General features: G+C 38.7%; 1 protein-coding gene across 1 annotated transcript in view; it reads right to left on the reverse strand.

Moving 5' to 3' along the window:
- The window catches only part of LANCL3 (LanC like family member 3), a 109,199-nt gene extending 94,378 nt beyond the window's left edge, over window positions 1-14,821 (reverse strand). Inside the window, exon 1 of the mRNA XM_072615186.1 lies at window positions 13,564-14,821. Within this exon, the coding sequence (XP_072471287.1) occupies window positions 13,564-14,136 (573 nt within the window). The 5' untranslated portion in view covers window positions 14,137-14,821. The remainder of the gene's footprint in view (window positions 1-13,563) is intronic.
- Between the last annotated feature and the right edge of the window lie 2,762 nt (window positions 14,822-17,583).

Genomic DNA, 17,583 nt, shown 5'->3' on the forward strand with positions numbered 1-17,583 from the left:
CTAGTGAAAAATATCTTGTAATCAACAGAATCAGTCCTGGTAACTGATGTGTAAATGCAAAACCTCAACAGAAAGAGGGTTAAAAGCAGAAGAAATGGGAAAGAAAGACAGGAAAAGGACTTTCAACACTGAGTGGTGATTAAAAACCTTGTGAATTTTAAACAGACATTCTCTTTATGTGTAAATTAGACATCGTGCATATCCAAAATGACATCTTCTAAGAGTTAGCTTTCAGCTTAACAATCAGAAGATTTCAATTTGTCCACATGAAATCATTCAAGTGAATTACTTTAGTATGTCAAAAACTAAGCAAATTTCTCACTTTACACTATGAAAGGAATAGCCTTCTGACATCTCCATGCTATAAATGGATATATGACCAGATCCATAACTAACTCATCTCCCTGTCAATCAAGGGGCTCATTTTCAAGGGCTTTACTGACAGATCCATGAATACTGAGACGTTTCTGTGAGAGAAGAAGTCAATCAGCTCTGAAGAGCCTGATTTTTAAATTGTGGGTTGTCCTTCGGCAAATGATCAACATCAACCCGGAATGATGTGAGAATTTCTTTTTATGTTTCATGAAAGCATGAACATTTCAACTTGCTTATTTATCTCCATAATAAATAGGTTATCGTGCATACTACATATTTCAAGGAGCCATAGTTAATGCCAGGAACATTTGAGGGAGGCAGCATCCAGAAATGTGTGCAAAGAAACTGAACATGTCATTTGCAGTGCAGGATGCAATTAAAAGAAGAGGATTATATGCTGGATAAAAAGAAAGGGAGAGATAAAAAGTTTTAAGGCAAAGTAGGTCAAACACTGGAAATTCCGTATATATGGAGTGGGAATCTTTCTACCTACCAGCCTAGCCACCATCAGTCAAGCAATCAATCAACAAGCATTTATTAAGCACTTATGGTATGCCAGGTACTGTGTAAACAAAGAGAAAACAAAAACAGTCTGCCCTCAAAGAACTTACATTGTAATGAGAGAGATGAGTGTATGTGTGTACATGTACATCCACAGAGGTATATATGTATATATACACATGCATATATATATACATACAAGATACATACATAGTTAATAATAGCTGAGAAGACCTCTTATAGAAGATGTAGCTTGACTTGAATCTTGAAAGAAACCAGAGATTCCAAGAGGTGGATGTGAGAAGCATTCCAGGCAAGTTTCTCCAATGAATTTTTTATACTTATTTAAATGTAACATTATGAACTATCTCCTTTACAGTCTTGTTTCTGGACCTCCTATGTCATGATATTTCAGATCATGGTGGCCTACTTGATGGGGTAGGATGATCAGGGACATTAGGAAGGATTTGGTCCAGAATACCAAACAACTCTCTAGACTACTTTGGAAGCCTCTGGGGTTTCTACTTACCCCCTTCCTGAGAGGTGCTCTAAATTTCCCAGAGTGACTCAAGCCTGGAAGAGGTCCCTCAGACCTACATCAGACTCAGTCGAAATCCATACAAGGTACTGACTGCACTGGAGTCCAGAGCCTGCCTGAGTTGAGGATTTAGGCCATGATAAAAATGCATCACATTGTGTTAATTTTCTGTAGTAAGATGCCTTGTAAGTGACTGCATAACAGTGACTGGATTCCCACAGTGGTCCCTTTGGGCTAACATGGATTAACTCGTGAACCAAATTGTGATGGATGCTCTTGAAGTCAGCAGGAAAAGGGATGACTTTAGCACCCACCCTGCTGCAGCTATCCTGACTGCTTAACCCTGCCACTTTTATTAATGATTAATTGGCCCCAATGGCAATTACTACCACTCCCAATCCTAAGCAGTAAGCTGTATAAAGAGGAAAGAGAGGGATGTAAAAGAAGTGGGTAATCATACCACTCTAGAATAATCCATGTAGTTTAACATTTCTATAACACTTTATGGTGTTTCATATACAACATTTCATTGGATACTCACAAACCTATGAGATAGATAAAGCATATCTCCATTTTACAGATGAAGAAACTGATTTGCCTTGTGTTAAGGCAATTTAAGTTAAGTGATTTGTCTTATGTCACCCCATTAATACATGACAAAGTCAGGCCTAGAATCTAGGTCTTCTCATAACCAGTTTTCCCACTTCTTACTCAACCTACTGGAATTAGTCCTTGTTTCTTCATTCCTCATGAGCTCCAACATCTTAAGTCCTGCATAAGACAGATTTACATATACAATGCACGAAGTTCTCTTACCTGACATAATTGGAAAATGTGATTTTCTGGTTAATAGATATCACATATTTCACATAGATGGCTATGTTTCAGAGGACTAAAATATAATAAAATACAGCTGATACTAAAATATTTTGAATAATACTTAATTTTTCATTGACTCACAAGGAAGGATTTTAGAGGTTCTCATTCATCATTACATGTATCAGGTGCCAATTCACTTTGAAAGCGTAGAAGTACCAGTTAATGCTGATTGAATGACAAACAAGTTAACCTTTCTGATATCAAATACATTTAGCTTTTTATCCTTAACTCCTAACTGGGCAGAATCCTCTTTGACAGTCACATACGGCTATCACTTAAGAGCTATGTCCTTAGGCAACCATCTTAACCTCTTTGACCATCAGTTTCCTTCTCTACAAAAGGAAGAGGTTCACATAAATGATCTCCAAGGTCCATTCCTGTTTCAAATCAATGCTTCAGCATAGCATGAGTTATCTACATGGAAATTTGATAACACGAACTTCAAGAAAGCATGAATTGCACTGGTTAAATACCTGGAATTGTATCTGGCATATGAATATGATTAAGCGATATTGATTTTTAAAATACAGAGATGTAATAGATTGTTACAAGTGAGGCATATAAGTTCTTTAGGTGAAAATACTAAGTCTTGTCCAAGTTTAATTACTGTAGAGTGTTGATGTCAAACTGAGCTAGAAAGGGATCCAGGCTACATAACGAGTTTGAAAAAACCATGAATTAACATCATCTGTGTTATACTGTATTTTTATTTATTTTATTAAACATTTTCCAGTTAGATTTTAATCTAGTTCCAAATTTTTGCAAATATCGAAGTCTGCTATTACTTGCCAGAATGTTATTTTTGGGGTGGAAACTAAAATGATAAGTTGACTCTGAATGTTTCACTCTAGTTATCAGTGAGACCTAGCTAACTACTTAACTTAAATCAAAGGAAGACTCATTTCTATTCAGCCATCGCTACTAACAAAAATGTCATTATCTGATTCCAATGTTTTGTACTAATATAAATATCTTTATAACAGATGACTATACTAATATAAAAACAGCTCGGTCCCAATTAATGCAGATAACAATCTCCTAAAGTGGTCACATATATTTGAAATTACACCATTCAAAATTATAATTATGTAAAATATGGTGATTGGTTCCAATCCAATGGAAATATACAGTACAAATTTAAATAATGTGACCACTTCAGGGTATTCACTATTCATATTCATTGAGACCCAGCTGTATATGACTTGTAGCCACTTTAATAGAGAAAGTACCATCGCCAGCATCTTGATGGTGATTGGTAGATAATACACTTATTTTCTGAAATCTTTGGGGGTGGGAAAGGCTGGACCTGTGATTTCATTAGTGTAGGAAACTCATAGTGAGAAAATGCCCTTTATCAATGCAACTCTGCAATTGTTCTGCAAGTCATAGTTTTATAGAGAGCTGCACTAAGTGATTTACCAGATGTCACATGGTCAGTATGAGTCAAAGGATTGTGAGTGCTACTCTCTAGACCATTATATCACGTTGCCTTTCTACAGCTAAAGTCCATAAATAATATTATCGATGGAATTAAATAATTCATGGGTTGCATAAATGCTTTTTTAGAAGACTATACAAAACTTAATTAAATTGATCAAATGTGTGGGTAGGAAAGGGGTGACTACAGTGTTATAGGAGCAACACCTTAATCCCTTCTTCCCCTGAGGTTAGGTTTATTTTTCCTTAAAATGTATTAAGGTATTCCTCTAGACCTGGTTGGCTCGGGGTAAGATTAAAGGCTCAGACTGCTGATGTCACATTGCGTGAGTCCAAAGCAGAACAAGGCCCCAAAGGGGGCTCAGATGCTTGGCTGGTAGATCATGACGGAAGCTTCGGTCAGCTGAATCAGCTCAACTGGGTTCTTAATTCCTACCCTTGTTGAGAATCCTTCTGCTGCTATGGCTAAGTAAATTTCCTTAAAAAAAAAAAACTCATCAAATGACCTATAAGTATTCCATTTTATTTCAATATTAAGTCTAAACTACCATGCAATTAGCTTGAGGCAGACCCAGCCCAGAACATGAGACAGAAATACTGTGGGGCCAGAATCACTGTAATAATAATAGCTAACATATAAATGGTGCCTTCTATGTGGGGGGCGCTATACTATTTTGTAAATATTATCTCATTTGAGCCTCACAACAATCTTGGGGGATCCGTGTTATTTTTATTCCCATTTTAGAGATGAGGAAACTGAGGCAAACAGACTTGTCCAGGGTCATGTAGCTAGAAAGTATCTAGGCCAGATTTGAACTTCAATCTTCCTGAGTCCAAACCCTGAGCTCTATCCACTTGCACCACCTAGCAGCCCTAAATGGAGAAGTCACAGTCATGTGGACATGGGGGGAGGGCCCCAGGGGAGAATTGTCAGTTTAGCAACAGAGTCTCTTCTGCTACAATTTATGACAAAATCAATAATTTCCTTTGAATCTTTTTTCTGAAACTTGATTTTCAAAGCCATGTATCACTAAAAACTCAAGTAATTCCTGGCTCGAACACCAAAACAATCTTTCTTTACGCAATAGAAACATTTCACTTCTTCTGCAGAGATCTCTAGAAATCTAGCCTTCTTTGCAATTCCTTACAATAGCACTTAGTAATAATGTGTTATCCTTCTTTTCGTAAAGGGAAGCCCTTGAATGGTGGGACATGTATTTGGACTTATTTTTCGAGTAAGGGAAGTGAGTTTCATGTTCCTCCTTCCTACTCAAAATACATATTTAGAGATGATTAGGAGACTTAAGGGTGTAATCTGTGTCTGAGGGATAAAGCAAAGCTAAACAGACAACCATAAAATTCATGTGAGGAGTTTTATCTCATCAGGGTCCTAAATGGGTTATTCTACAACAGATAGCCATCTGACTTACAGTTCATGGAATCTGACTAATTATAAATAATGGGGAGAAGAAAGTGATAAAACATTTTGATTTAGAAAGAAGTCTGAATTATAGGACATTTTAAACATGATAATTTATTTCTTTTAAGTGTAATACACATTAGATCCATATGCATATAGTATAGACATCCAAATAAGTCTGGATGTCTATATGGGTTTATAGTAACTAATCCCTTTATTAATAAGTAAAATGAATTAATGAAAACTATACTTCATACAAGAGCTACATGCATAAGAAAATATACGAAACAAACATTTTTAACCTATAAAAATTAATTAAAGGACCCAGAAGTTAATGATTTTTGAAGGAATCTTCTTTCTAATTCCGTGGCTTGAACAAACTATTGAAATTAGAACCTATTTCCTTTGATTATTAACAAAATGTGACATATCTTCCTATAGAGGAAAACCACTTTGAACTTGTTACTCAGTAAAAATCAGCAAGTGCTAAGCTTTCATTCCCACAAATTCTGAATCCCTGCCATCCAAGCTAATACAATTTTGCTGTACCTACATAATCCTTACCTTTTCTGTACTACAGGGGATCATGGGTTTAGAGATAAAAAGAATTTGAGATGTAATTTAGCCCCAACCCTCCCCGCCTCATTGTTACATGGGAGGAAAATAAGGCTCAAAGAGTTTAATTAATTTGCCCAAGGTTACACAGATTAAATAGTCTCAGATTTGGATTTGAACTCAGGTCCTCTAATGGCTCCAAATATGATACTCATTTCACTGAAATGCAGTGATCCTAAGTGGTGATTGACTATCTCTTGAGTTAGATCATCAGAATCTGTGAAGTAATGGGAAGCAAGGACGGGTAGGAACAAGAAGAGGATTTCCACCACTATCTTAATAGCCAAGGCAGTCAGATGAATTATTTAAAAGATGTCAGAAACCAAGTCACAAGAAAGTCAATAACTAAGAGAATTCTGCAGAGTGTCTGCTGCTTTAAAAAGGAAAACAAGACTGATCCATGGAGAGTGAATGGTATAATTCAAAGGGATTAAGTCTGGGATGATGCCTAGTTTCTTCATCTGCTTTGACACATAATCTCCCTGGGCAGATCAGTTTATCTACCTGTAAAGTAAGAGCTCAGCTCCTTAAGCACTGATGAATAAGGCTCTAAGTATTGCCATTTCTATTAGGAACACAGGTCTGAATACCACTCAATGTATAATGGACAATGTGGCTGAAGGTTTTCTTTAGATGGAAAGAAGACAAAGAGAAAAAAGGGGGGATGGGGAATTTGTTCCTTTACCAAAGGCAGTTTTTCATAGACAGGCACTGTGGTATACAGAAGCAGTAACCTAGGTTCAAATCCTGGTTCAACTACTTCTTAGAAGTATGTACTTGGCATAAATTCGCTCTGTTTCTGTGACCCCATTTGGGGTTTTCTTGGCAAAGATACTGGAGTGGTTTGCCATTTGCCTCTCCAGTTCATTTTATAGATGAGGAATTTAGGCAAACAGGATTAAGTGATTTGCCCAATCACACAGCTAGTAAGTATCTGAGGCCAGATCTGAATTCATGAAGATGAGTTTTCCTAATTCAGATTCCAGTGTTTTATTTACTTTACCATCTAGATGTCCAGACAAATTACTTAACCTCCCTTAATCTCTGTTTCCTTCTCACCTGTGTGACATGGGGATAAGACAATAATACTTGGATTATCCACATCACAGAACTGCTATGAGGATTGGAGTTAATAAGATACACACATTGTCTTTGTTTGTAGTACTCTGTAACCATAAAATGCTACATAATTGTCCATTCTTATATGTCTAGAATCAGAACCATAGTGAAATATATTGACGAATTTGTCATTTCTAATATGCATGTAATTCTTTTGCCACACACACACACACACACACACACACACACACACACAGGTGAACACATTTTAATAACAAAAGGCATACTGACTGTTTGAAATGCTAGGACAGACAAGATCTTTGCTCAGGGCATTAAAATTAGCCATTTACTTCCATACCAATTATTAGCTAAGAAGTATTGAAAGAAAACAGACTCTGAAGATTTCCTGCAAAGCCATTTTGTGAGTGGGAATTCAACGAGTCCCCACAGTGCTTGCTTTGAGGTTGATGATGGCATGGTTGCCATGGACACTGTATTTCACTCTACTAGAGCACGTGGGAATCATTCTGTTCAAGGCCCACTACTATTACTCTAAAAAAAGTGCTACAGCCATTACTTGTTTTCTTTTCATTCATTTGTATGGCATCTTCTCAGTAATGCCTACAACTTTCCAGTCTAATCTGGGAAAACAGTATCAAAAGCAAAGACACACTTCAGCATGTCAGCCATACAAGTGTGCCATAGAGGGCTAAATCTATTAAATAAAAGGAGATAAGATCTTATAAAATACAGCCCTTTGTCCAGCATGACAAATCTTAACATATATGTGGAAGAAATGAGTTCTAACAAGATAATGCTTATCAAGAAACTACAAGGTCAAATAGTCTGTAAGCTTCGTGAGTTGCCCTAGTAACTAAACCCATAGGGAAAGAGAAATAATTAGGGAATAATAAATGGTAATATGATGAATATAAATAATGTATGAGAATAACATTGTCCTTTATGGGACAAATAAAGCAAGTATCAACACATTAATTGAATCCGATTAATAAATTCAGTCAGATGCCTAGTTTAAAAAATTAAATGACAGAGAGTAATTCTTGTCTTGACAAGTTGTGAGTTTCTATGCTTATGCCAATTTATAAAATTGGATTATATTGGAGATTACTCAAGTATATTTCTGCCACATGAAAGAAATTGATTGGCTGTTACTTTGGAACCAGCCGTACGGTAAACACAATTTGTTAAATTAAGCAACATCAATTAAATTAACCAAACTAACGAGAAATGAATAAGATCTGCCATTTTTACTTTAAAAGTTCACTTATTACTCACGATATTGCAAAACAACTTCAACAAATGTACATATATAGTTAATTGCAGTGAAAAAAACCTATGTGATCAATATGCCTTATGTGATCAATATATATGAAATATGTATTTCAAATCTCTTCAATTGGTCAACAAAAAATTATGAAATAAAGTTCATATAACAATTATAATACAAAGGAAAGTTAAAAATCTTTTAGCAAATACACATCAGCAATATCTTACTGAAAGAGATGGTGTGAAGAAACTATGCCTAAGATTATCTTAAAATATCTCATTTGGCCTGTTAAGAAAAGGTAGGGGAGAAAAAGCACACACATTGCCAAAATCACCTTCATTTAAAAGTGAGTCATTTGATGAATTTCGAGTTTTGGCCAACACTCCTCTATATCACAAAGACAAAATTCATTTGGATGAATTTTAAAACGTCAAGGGAGTTTCAATAGCTATCAAACTGTTGAAGTATTTTTCTATCTGATTTTGAAGCAAATACAGTATTTTTTGAGTTTTTAAGAAACCAATTTAAGGGTTGGCCTGAATTGGACTATTTTGTTCCAATAACACTGGTCTAAATCCAATAACTGAAACTTTCGAGTTTTCTTATTTGAATAATATGGAATTTTGGCTTTTCAAAAGAAGGAATCATTTCCTTTCATAAATGAGGGGATAAAGAGCTTCTTTCCTAGCCACTATGAAAGAAGCCATTTTCAAAAACACCTGAACAATTAATAAAAATCATAGAGCATGCATGCACTTAAATAAATAAGAACAAAAAATATTTGTAGATCAGTCAGATTTGTTTCTGTATAAATTCATATAGCCAGAAATATTAATAATATTTCATATCGTGTTAATCATAGTGTTCTAACTCATGAGGACGAATGAGTCTTGGAATAGCTGAGAACATATAGGATCCCTGCATTTTACTGTCAAGAGCCCTTCCATCAAGGAATCAGGGTCTGGGTTAAGTCCAGCCACAAACCCCTTAGGGTGGCTCACAACTTCCCAGGCTTGTTCTAATTCTGACCTAAAGCTCTGGAACCATCTCTTATATTTCTCACTAAGTTCCAGTCGCCCAGTGACAAGTAACTCCTCTTAGTCTATTCAAAGAACTTAAAAGATTGGCTAGGTTCATTTTACAAATTTCCAAAGCTCTGCTCATTTCCCTATGTTTTCCAAGTTAACATCTCACAGGGAAGTGGCCCTTTCTCAGAATCCGGATTCACAATATTTAAATACTTAAAGCAATAACTTTTGCAGTTCTCACCCACCAGAAGAAGGTCTTCTTCATCATGGGAGATAGGGCAAGAAACACCAAAAAAAGGGGGAGGATGTAGAGACCACTGCTAAAGAGAAATTCCACTTACTTAATGATTCCATGCATCTGATGTGGCTAGCTGAGTTAGTGTTTTCACTGGTTATGAATAGTATTCAGTATTTTAATGCCAAATCATTACTACACCAAAATAGTGAAATATGACTGAGAAAGTTATTTCTACATTTTATTCTCTTTCAATACAAGTACCCCAATTACAAAATTCAGACACAAGTGGCTTGGTTTTTTTTTGTAGGCAATTAGTTTTGAGAAGTTCATATGAATGGCTAGATGAAACATTTATTTTAACTGGTTTTTCTTTTTTATTTTCATCAATAAAACATAAGTTCACAATATGCTGCAAAACCACAACCAGAAGCACAAAAATATTAATATTCACAGATTTCAAGCTAAGGAAAGCCCCTAGGTGTCATCTAGTCCAGTGGTATCAAACTCAAATAGAAACAGGGGGTACTATAGCATACAAGGATCTTGCTGGCCACATATGAGCTTAGTTTATAAATGTATTGTTATCTATGTCTTATTATATTTTTACTTATTCTGTTAAATATTTTCCATTTGCATTTTAATCTGATTTTGACCACACTCAGGAGTGATGGGCTGCAGAAAGTCCACTATCTCTGTGTGTGACATCTCTCATCTAGTTTAATGCCTTCATTTTATAGATTAGGAAACTGAGGCTCAGAAAATCTAAGTGACTGGCTTGAGTTTACACAGGGAGCAATCAGTAGATCCAATCCTAGAATTCAGGTTCTCTGGCTCTAAATCCATATACCTTCCCCTGCACCACTGCCCTTTCAATACTTCAACAGATCAATCACTTTGTTGGTATGACAATAGACTTATGGCAATCCCTCCATGACTTCCTATAGCTTCACGGGTTCCTATACTCAAAAAATATCATCACTCAGTGGTCAACCTTCTAGTGATGAGCCTCTCCATACTTGGCTGGAGTGGTCCCCAGACAGCAGGTATTGTTTGACATCAGGGCTGGACTTGAAGTATTTCCAGCTTGACAGAACCTGGCACAGTCTGTTCTCTGCTGGCACTGACTTCAAGAAAGTGTTCTTGAAGTCGCCTGGGTCACCTCCAATGCTATGATGAGGCACTGAAGCAAGATTTCCAGATAAGCAAATAAACTGAGTCTTCTCAAGAAATAAATAAGATGAAAATATCATTTTAATCCGTGAAAACAGTAAATACCAATAAATCAAACATGATGAGTACTTACTATATATGAAGCTAATTCAGTGCTGATAACTGTGAGGGATACAGAATATTGTATAATACAAATGGAGGGTGGGGAGAAACCATTTTATCTTTTGAGCAGAGGAACATTTCTAAATTTACTTCATTATCACATACAGGGTGGATTGGAGCTGGTAGAAATTATAATCAGGGAGAGAAGCCAAATAGAAGATAATTGCAATAATCTGGACAGGAGATAAGACAGCCTGGGCAGGGTGGTGACTGTAGCAATGGATATAAAAGGATGAATATGAGAAATTTTGAAAGCAGAAAAATCCACAGAACTTGGTGCAGAATTTCCCCTGGTACATAAAGACCTATGGAATAGGTGACTATGCTAGAGCTAGACCATCTCTAGTTTCCCTCCTATCTCCACAATGCTCAGTTTCTAAGGAAATGGCAATCACTTTCCTCTTTCATGAATCACTTCTCTTTCTTACTTAAGCCATCCCTACCCCACACTTCATCGTCTAATTATTCTACCCTGAATATCTGTGGCTGACATTGGAAATGACAGAATTGCTTAAATTCATATAATTTACTTATACTTTATTCTTTCTTCTAGGAACTAGAGACAAAAGGAAAGGATTTGCAAACTGGAATATAAAAGGATAGGTATGATCTAGCAGGAGGGTAGAAAAGATGTGTCAATAAAAGTCTGTGTAGATAAGTGACCTCCTTCAAATTGTGGCCAGACATGGTAACTGTTCTAGGCAAAATTTCCTGCCTATGACTTGGTCTGTTTCCTCACATTCTGCCATATCTTTCTGGTGTAGGGGACGGACTTTGGTCAATGACAATGAGTGGGTAAAATGGAATGGGGGTGGGGGGAAGAACCATCAAACCACCATAATCTGGGGGTGGCAGTCAGGGTGAAGGATACTATTAAAAACACAATCAGAAAATATTGCAGCATCTAGGAAGCAGCAGAAAACCTGATGTAAAAATATTTAACTACACTTGTGGCTCCACTAATTAAATATTATTAAAATAGCTTTTGAGAAAGTCCTGTCTGTGACTATTGCATTAGAAGCCTTTATCACAGACATGTCAGCCCTTCTCTTACTGTGAATAAGCCTCTCACTTTAATTGATTTGTCGCCTTCTGAAAATCAAGAAAATATAGAGTGTGAATCTGTGGGATTTAGCTTGTCAGTTACAGCTTTTAAAATAGACTCTATTTATACTTTTACCTTATCTTCAAACACCTCATTCACCCAAATAAGCCAACTAAAATTCAAGTGTTGTATCCTCAATAGACCTGTCTCTGGTCCTACTAAACTTTAAATGTGATGACCCCCAGACAATTCTATTACTAGTTATTATTATCCTTTTGAGGCTACATTCCACTCTATAGGAGCCAAGATATTTTATTTTAACCCAACCCCACCCCACCCCACCCCCGATTATATTTTTTTTAGAAGTGAAACCAGAGGAAGGAGAGGGGGGGAAAAACAAACACATCTGGAGTAGCTAAATTCAGTCCAATTCAAAAAGGCACTGAAAAGTAGTTTGTCAGAATCCTGTGACACACAAAGAAAATCTGTGATGTTAACTAAGGTTAAGAGACAAATGTTAGAAGGAGGAAAAGCATGCTAATTTCCATACATTGCCTTTTATCCAATAGAATGTAATCTCCTAAGGGCAGGGATTGTTTAATCATTTTTTATTTTTATTTTTTTTTACTTTTATATGGTCATCAGCTAAGAGAGAATTTATCCTAGTAGAGAGACGACTGACTTTGGAGTCAGGAAGATCTGGATTCAAGTTACTCTTCTGAATCATACTAGTTGTGTGACCTTGCACAAGTCACTTAATTTCTCAGGACAAGTTGCAAAGAAAGTAGTGATCCAGGTTAGGAGGAGTTTCCTCCAGGAGATCCCTATATCAATAAAATCACAAGCCCAATTTCTATCCCGACTATCTGATACATAGTAGGTCCTCACTAGTGTTTGCTGAATGTTCTTTGTGCAAGATGTATTTACTTACAAAAGTCACATTCCATTTTTCACTGTAGTATTTTTGAAGGTATTAAATGAATTGGAAACTGGCCCGAATGTTAAATAAATAGCAAACCTACAGCAAAGCAGTTATTCTTGTCTTTGGTTTCTTTCCAAGAAGTCGGAAGAAAGCAACTTACTCTCACATGACTGCATAGAAACAATAGCTAGCAAACTCGACCAAAAAAAAGTCATTAATTTTTCAGTATTTCAAAGCAAAGTATATCTGTAGTGTGTTGAGTGAGGTTTCATAGGAAGGGAAACCCCTTTCATATTTGATGGGAAAACCCCACAACAGTGTGCTACTGTGGAAAGAGCATTAGATCCAGTAAAAAGGAAATTCATCTCCTGAGTTCTCAGCTTTGCTACTATCTATGTGACCTTGGGCAAGTCATTTCAATTTCTCAGAATCTTAGTTTTCTCGTTTGTTTTCATGATGGTCCCTTCCAGTTCTATGCTCTGTTTTCACTTGAAATGGAAAAACCAACATGTAGTTTCCTGTCATTAAATGTAGTTGGGAAAAGAGCCTAAGACTAAAATAAATTAATTTTTTTAAAAATCACATAGTCAGGAATAAAATATTAACAATTCCGGTGGTAAAGAATCCCAGACTGGGGTGGGGTAGGGGGAAAGCTAATCGGAGAAGGAATGAAGGAAAGAGAGATTGAATGGACCCAGAGGCAGAAACAATGAGATGAGACAGGACAAGATTAAGGATGATGGAGGGGCAGAGGCCACTGCTGTGACAGGTACTGGAGCAAACAGAAGAAGGGAAGGGGAGAAGATGGGAAAAGAGGAATACAGACTGGGCACTAAGCAGGGGGCGCTGGGGGAGGCGCGCAGGGGCAGGAAAGGGAGCTCCTTACCTCCAGAGAGAGTTTCTGCTTGAGCACCAGCGCGGCGCACAGGTAGCCTGCGCGGCCCACGAACAGCTCGTCCGAGCCGCACTCCAGGAAGGAGACCGGGGCGCAGATGGCACACAGCTCCCGGAACTTGCCCAGTGGCTGCACATAGTCAGGCCGGCCCAGGGCGTGGTAAACTAAAGCTGCCACCGCGTAGACACCGGCGCCCCCAAGCAAGAAGGCAGCGCGAGTATCCGCGTCGGGCTCCCCCCACTCCTCGGCGCGGGTGCAGGCGTCGATGAGCCGCTTGGCCAAACGGAGATACTTCTCCCGGGACGGGGCGAAAAGAGGGCACTGGGAGACATGGTACAGCATGTAGGCCACCCCGGCCACGCCGCTGTACAGACCCCCTTGGCAGCAGCTCTCCCGGGCCGCCGCCCCCTTAGCCTCCCCGCTGCTCCCAAGCTGAGGCAGCTCCTTCAGAATGCGATCGATGGTGGCCGTGACCAAGGGCGCTACCGCCTCCTTGCACTGGCCAGCTAGCAGGCTGCCCTGGTAGTCATCGAAGCGGTTGGCGAAGCAGCGTTTGCTCTCCATGTCCCACCTCCCCTCTCTCTCTCTCTCTCTCTCTCTCTCTCTCTCTCTCTCTCTCTCTCTCTCTCTCTCTCTCTCTCTCTCTCTCTCTCTCTCTCTCTCCCTCTCCCTCTCCCTCTCTCCCCCTCCCCTTGCTCTTCACCTTTTCCAGTCCTACCCCACTCCCCACAATGAACCCGGAGCGAGCTGGGGCGTGGAGTGGGCAAAGGGGGGGAGACTGTTGGAGGAGGTACACCTCGCAAATCACCCACACCCCCGCTCTCCTGAAAAACTAGATGGATGCAGCAGGGAAAGAAGGGAAGGAGCGAGAGAGGTGAGGAGAGGAGGGGGATCACAGAATAGCAAGCAGAGACTGGCAAAGTGGGTCACGGAGTGGTGACCGGTAGGGATGCCGCTGATGCTCTGGAGGTTGCAGTGGGAGAGCAGAGCCCACGGTGACCCGAGAAGATGCTTTCCTCTCCTTGCTATCAGTGTAGTTTGCTCGAGGATGCCTCCTTTCCTCTAGGGACTGCCGCCTGCTGCTGCTGCTGCTGCTGCTGCTGCTGCTGCTGCTGCTGCTGCTGCCGCTGCTGCTTCACGTTGCAGCTGCTGCTACGGTGCAAGCCACTCACTATCACCACCTTTTCAGTCTTTAGGCAGAGTCCAGCCGAACAAAAGGGGAAGAGGTTATCTGGCTTAACCTATGGCTAAACCGCAGCCACACATCCCGCTCCGCCTCTGGCTCCTCCCCTTCCACTTGTCCCAGTCTGAAAGTGGAGGGATGCCATCTGAGAGGCTAGGGGCGCGCGTGCAATTCTTAGTATTGAAATGTTGAATCTAGGCGTGTGCCCTTTGCTAAAGGTGAGGAGACTTCTCAATAGGAAAGCTGGCTGCTTATTTTTGTGCTTTTAAGATACTTCTGCATACTTTGGGTTCTCTCTCCCATTTTCTTAATCCCAGAAGTTCTTTGGGTTTAGTACTCCCGTTCTATGGAAAATAATGAATCTTCTTCCAAGAGAAGGTAATGTCACAGATTTGGTGAAGTTCAAAGTGCTGTTCATCTCACTTTTGAGTACGTAGACTTTTGAGATTTTAACAACGTAAAAAACAACTCATCAACAGCTTAAGAGCAATACACCTTAGCAGAATTGCTATATTTTATGAATTTTATTATTATTATCAACAATACTACCCACATCCTTGAGCTCTTTAAACTCCCTTTACTCCTTTCTAAGTGCTTCTCTTGCTTTTAATTTGAAAAACCTAAAACGGAAAAAAGTGAGCGGATGAAGATTTAAGATTTTCATAGGAAATTACTGATGGTGGAATTTTAGACAACTTGGAAAGGGATTGGGCAGGTAAAACAACTATTCTATTTACAGGATCATATCAGGGGTGTGCTAGGAAATGCTTAACAACTCTCCAAAAAAAAATTAGGCAGGGCTTATTTTTAAATTTAATCTGCATTATTAACATGTTCTCAGTCACTTTTCTAGACAATCCACAAAATAAATCAAGCCCTAATTTGTACTATTTACTGATTTCTGAGGTATAAGTGTAAATGTTCGTAATTAAAATTTAGCAATCAACTTTCCCCAGTTTGTGCTAGTTCCAGCATACACTTAGATCATAAAATGATAGGATTCATAACTAGAGGAGACATTAGAGGTAATTGAGTTTAATTAGTTTCCTTTAAGTCAAGAGCAACAGAGAGACAGAAAGAGTCAATTACTTACCCACCTCATGCAGGAAATAAATTAGCAGAGCTGTGATCTGAATTAGATCTTTTGACTCCAAATCCTGTCCCACAATATACACTCTGTGTCCAGTTTTGATGAACAGTATAATCTTTCTGGAAATTGTCAATGGGCAGCTGTTGTTGTTTGTCTGTTTTTAACAAATGAAGAAGTGGAGATTTAACAGTGTAACTTTGACCCTTGCTTCATACAATCCAGAGGTGGAACACAATTTATGATAATTGCTAGAGACAGAACTTTGTTCTCCCTGGCATGAATCCTGGTGCATTTACTCTCAGTGTCCTTCCACTGGTAGGTTTTTTCTTCATCTATAATCATATAAAGTAGGTATTTGAGGCAGAGTGGGAAAATTAGATTTGAATTTCTTCTCCCTCTACAACAGAAGAAGGGACTATGGAGAAAGGGCAGGGGAAAGGAGAAAAAGGTCATAGATACACAGAGCATTTCAGAGAGATTTTCAGTCTCTCAGAAGCAGTAAGCACTCAAGGGGCCCTGTTAAGAAAGATGCCATTCAATATCTCTCCCCAGATCTTAGGTGTTGGGTCATCTTTTTCTAAGGCTGTCCTTTTATCTCCTCCAAGTAGAAATTTGGTTCCCTGACATTAAGAATTGTTTAATTTTTTTTCTCTGTAAAGCACCTACCTTGGACAATGCCTGGAAAATGGTAGGCACTTAATAAATGCTTGCTGATGGATTTCCTACTCTCAAACTTTATAGGAAAGGTTTGGAATTAGAGGTCCAAATTAGGGTTCAAAATCTGCCTCTGCTACTTACTACTTGTGAAGACATGGACAAATTGCTCCCCTTTCTGGGTCTCCATTTCCTCAACTGCAAAATAAAGGTGATGGACTAGATGACGACAAAGGTCCCTTCCATCTGTGAATCTCTGATACTATGTACTCTGTGTGGTGGTGATGGAAAAAAAACAACAGACATGCAAACACTGGAGCTCAGCAAGGTTTTGAATTCCTGGTGGAAGCAAAGGAAGGTCCTTGGAGTGTAACAAAGGTAAGCTTCAGGACATAAGCAGCTTCCACAAAGGATTTGAGGAGGTATGGGAATAGGAAATCTGGAGAGCAGAAGAATCTAAAAGTTCTTCTGACTGTAGGGATCAAAAAGTTATGGGGGAAAGACTTTTTATACTTTATTACTATTTTTGGTAATTAGCTTTATGTGGTTAGAAACTGACTCTAAACCAAATGCTCTCTGTAGAGGTCAGGCTGATCTCAGATATGTTCCAGGGAAGCTAAATGGCCATAAGGAATGCTTAGATCCCACCCAGGACTCGTTTTGAATCTTCTCAAGGTCTTTTTAAAGTCCTACTCAAAGCTTGTGTTTTGGCTTTCCCAAATTTGAATGCCAATACGTAGATTCTTATTTGCAGATATACATCTCCAACTGCCCTTCTCTGTAGAACTACCTATTGCCTATATTCAGTCAATCAGACAAATGTCTTTATGCCCTTTTCTGAATTCTGTATAATGTAACCTCACAATGACTTAGGAGGGAGCTTTCATCTCTCTTTTTTGCCAAATGACCTAATAAATTTCTTTCTAAAACTATTTCAGATTTTGGGATTAATTCTTAGAGAGTAATGGGGACTCTCCATGCATGCTATATCCAATGACACCCACTCTTCCTAGTAGGGTACTGCACATTAGCAGGGTATTGTTGCCCATGTGAAAGAGGCTAAGGACCCTCCTTCTGGAAGGTG

The sequence above is a fragment of the Notamacropus eugenii genome, chromosome 5, assembly GCF_028372415.1.
Source record: "Notamacropus eugenii isolate mMacEug1 chromosome 5, mMacEug1.pri_v2, whole genome shotgun sequence".
Taxonomy (NCBI): Eukaryota; Metazoa; Chordata; class Mammalia; order Diprotodontia; family Macropodidae; genus Notamacropus; species Notamacropus eugenii.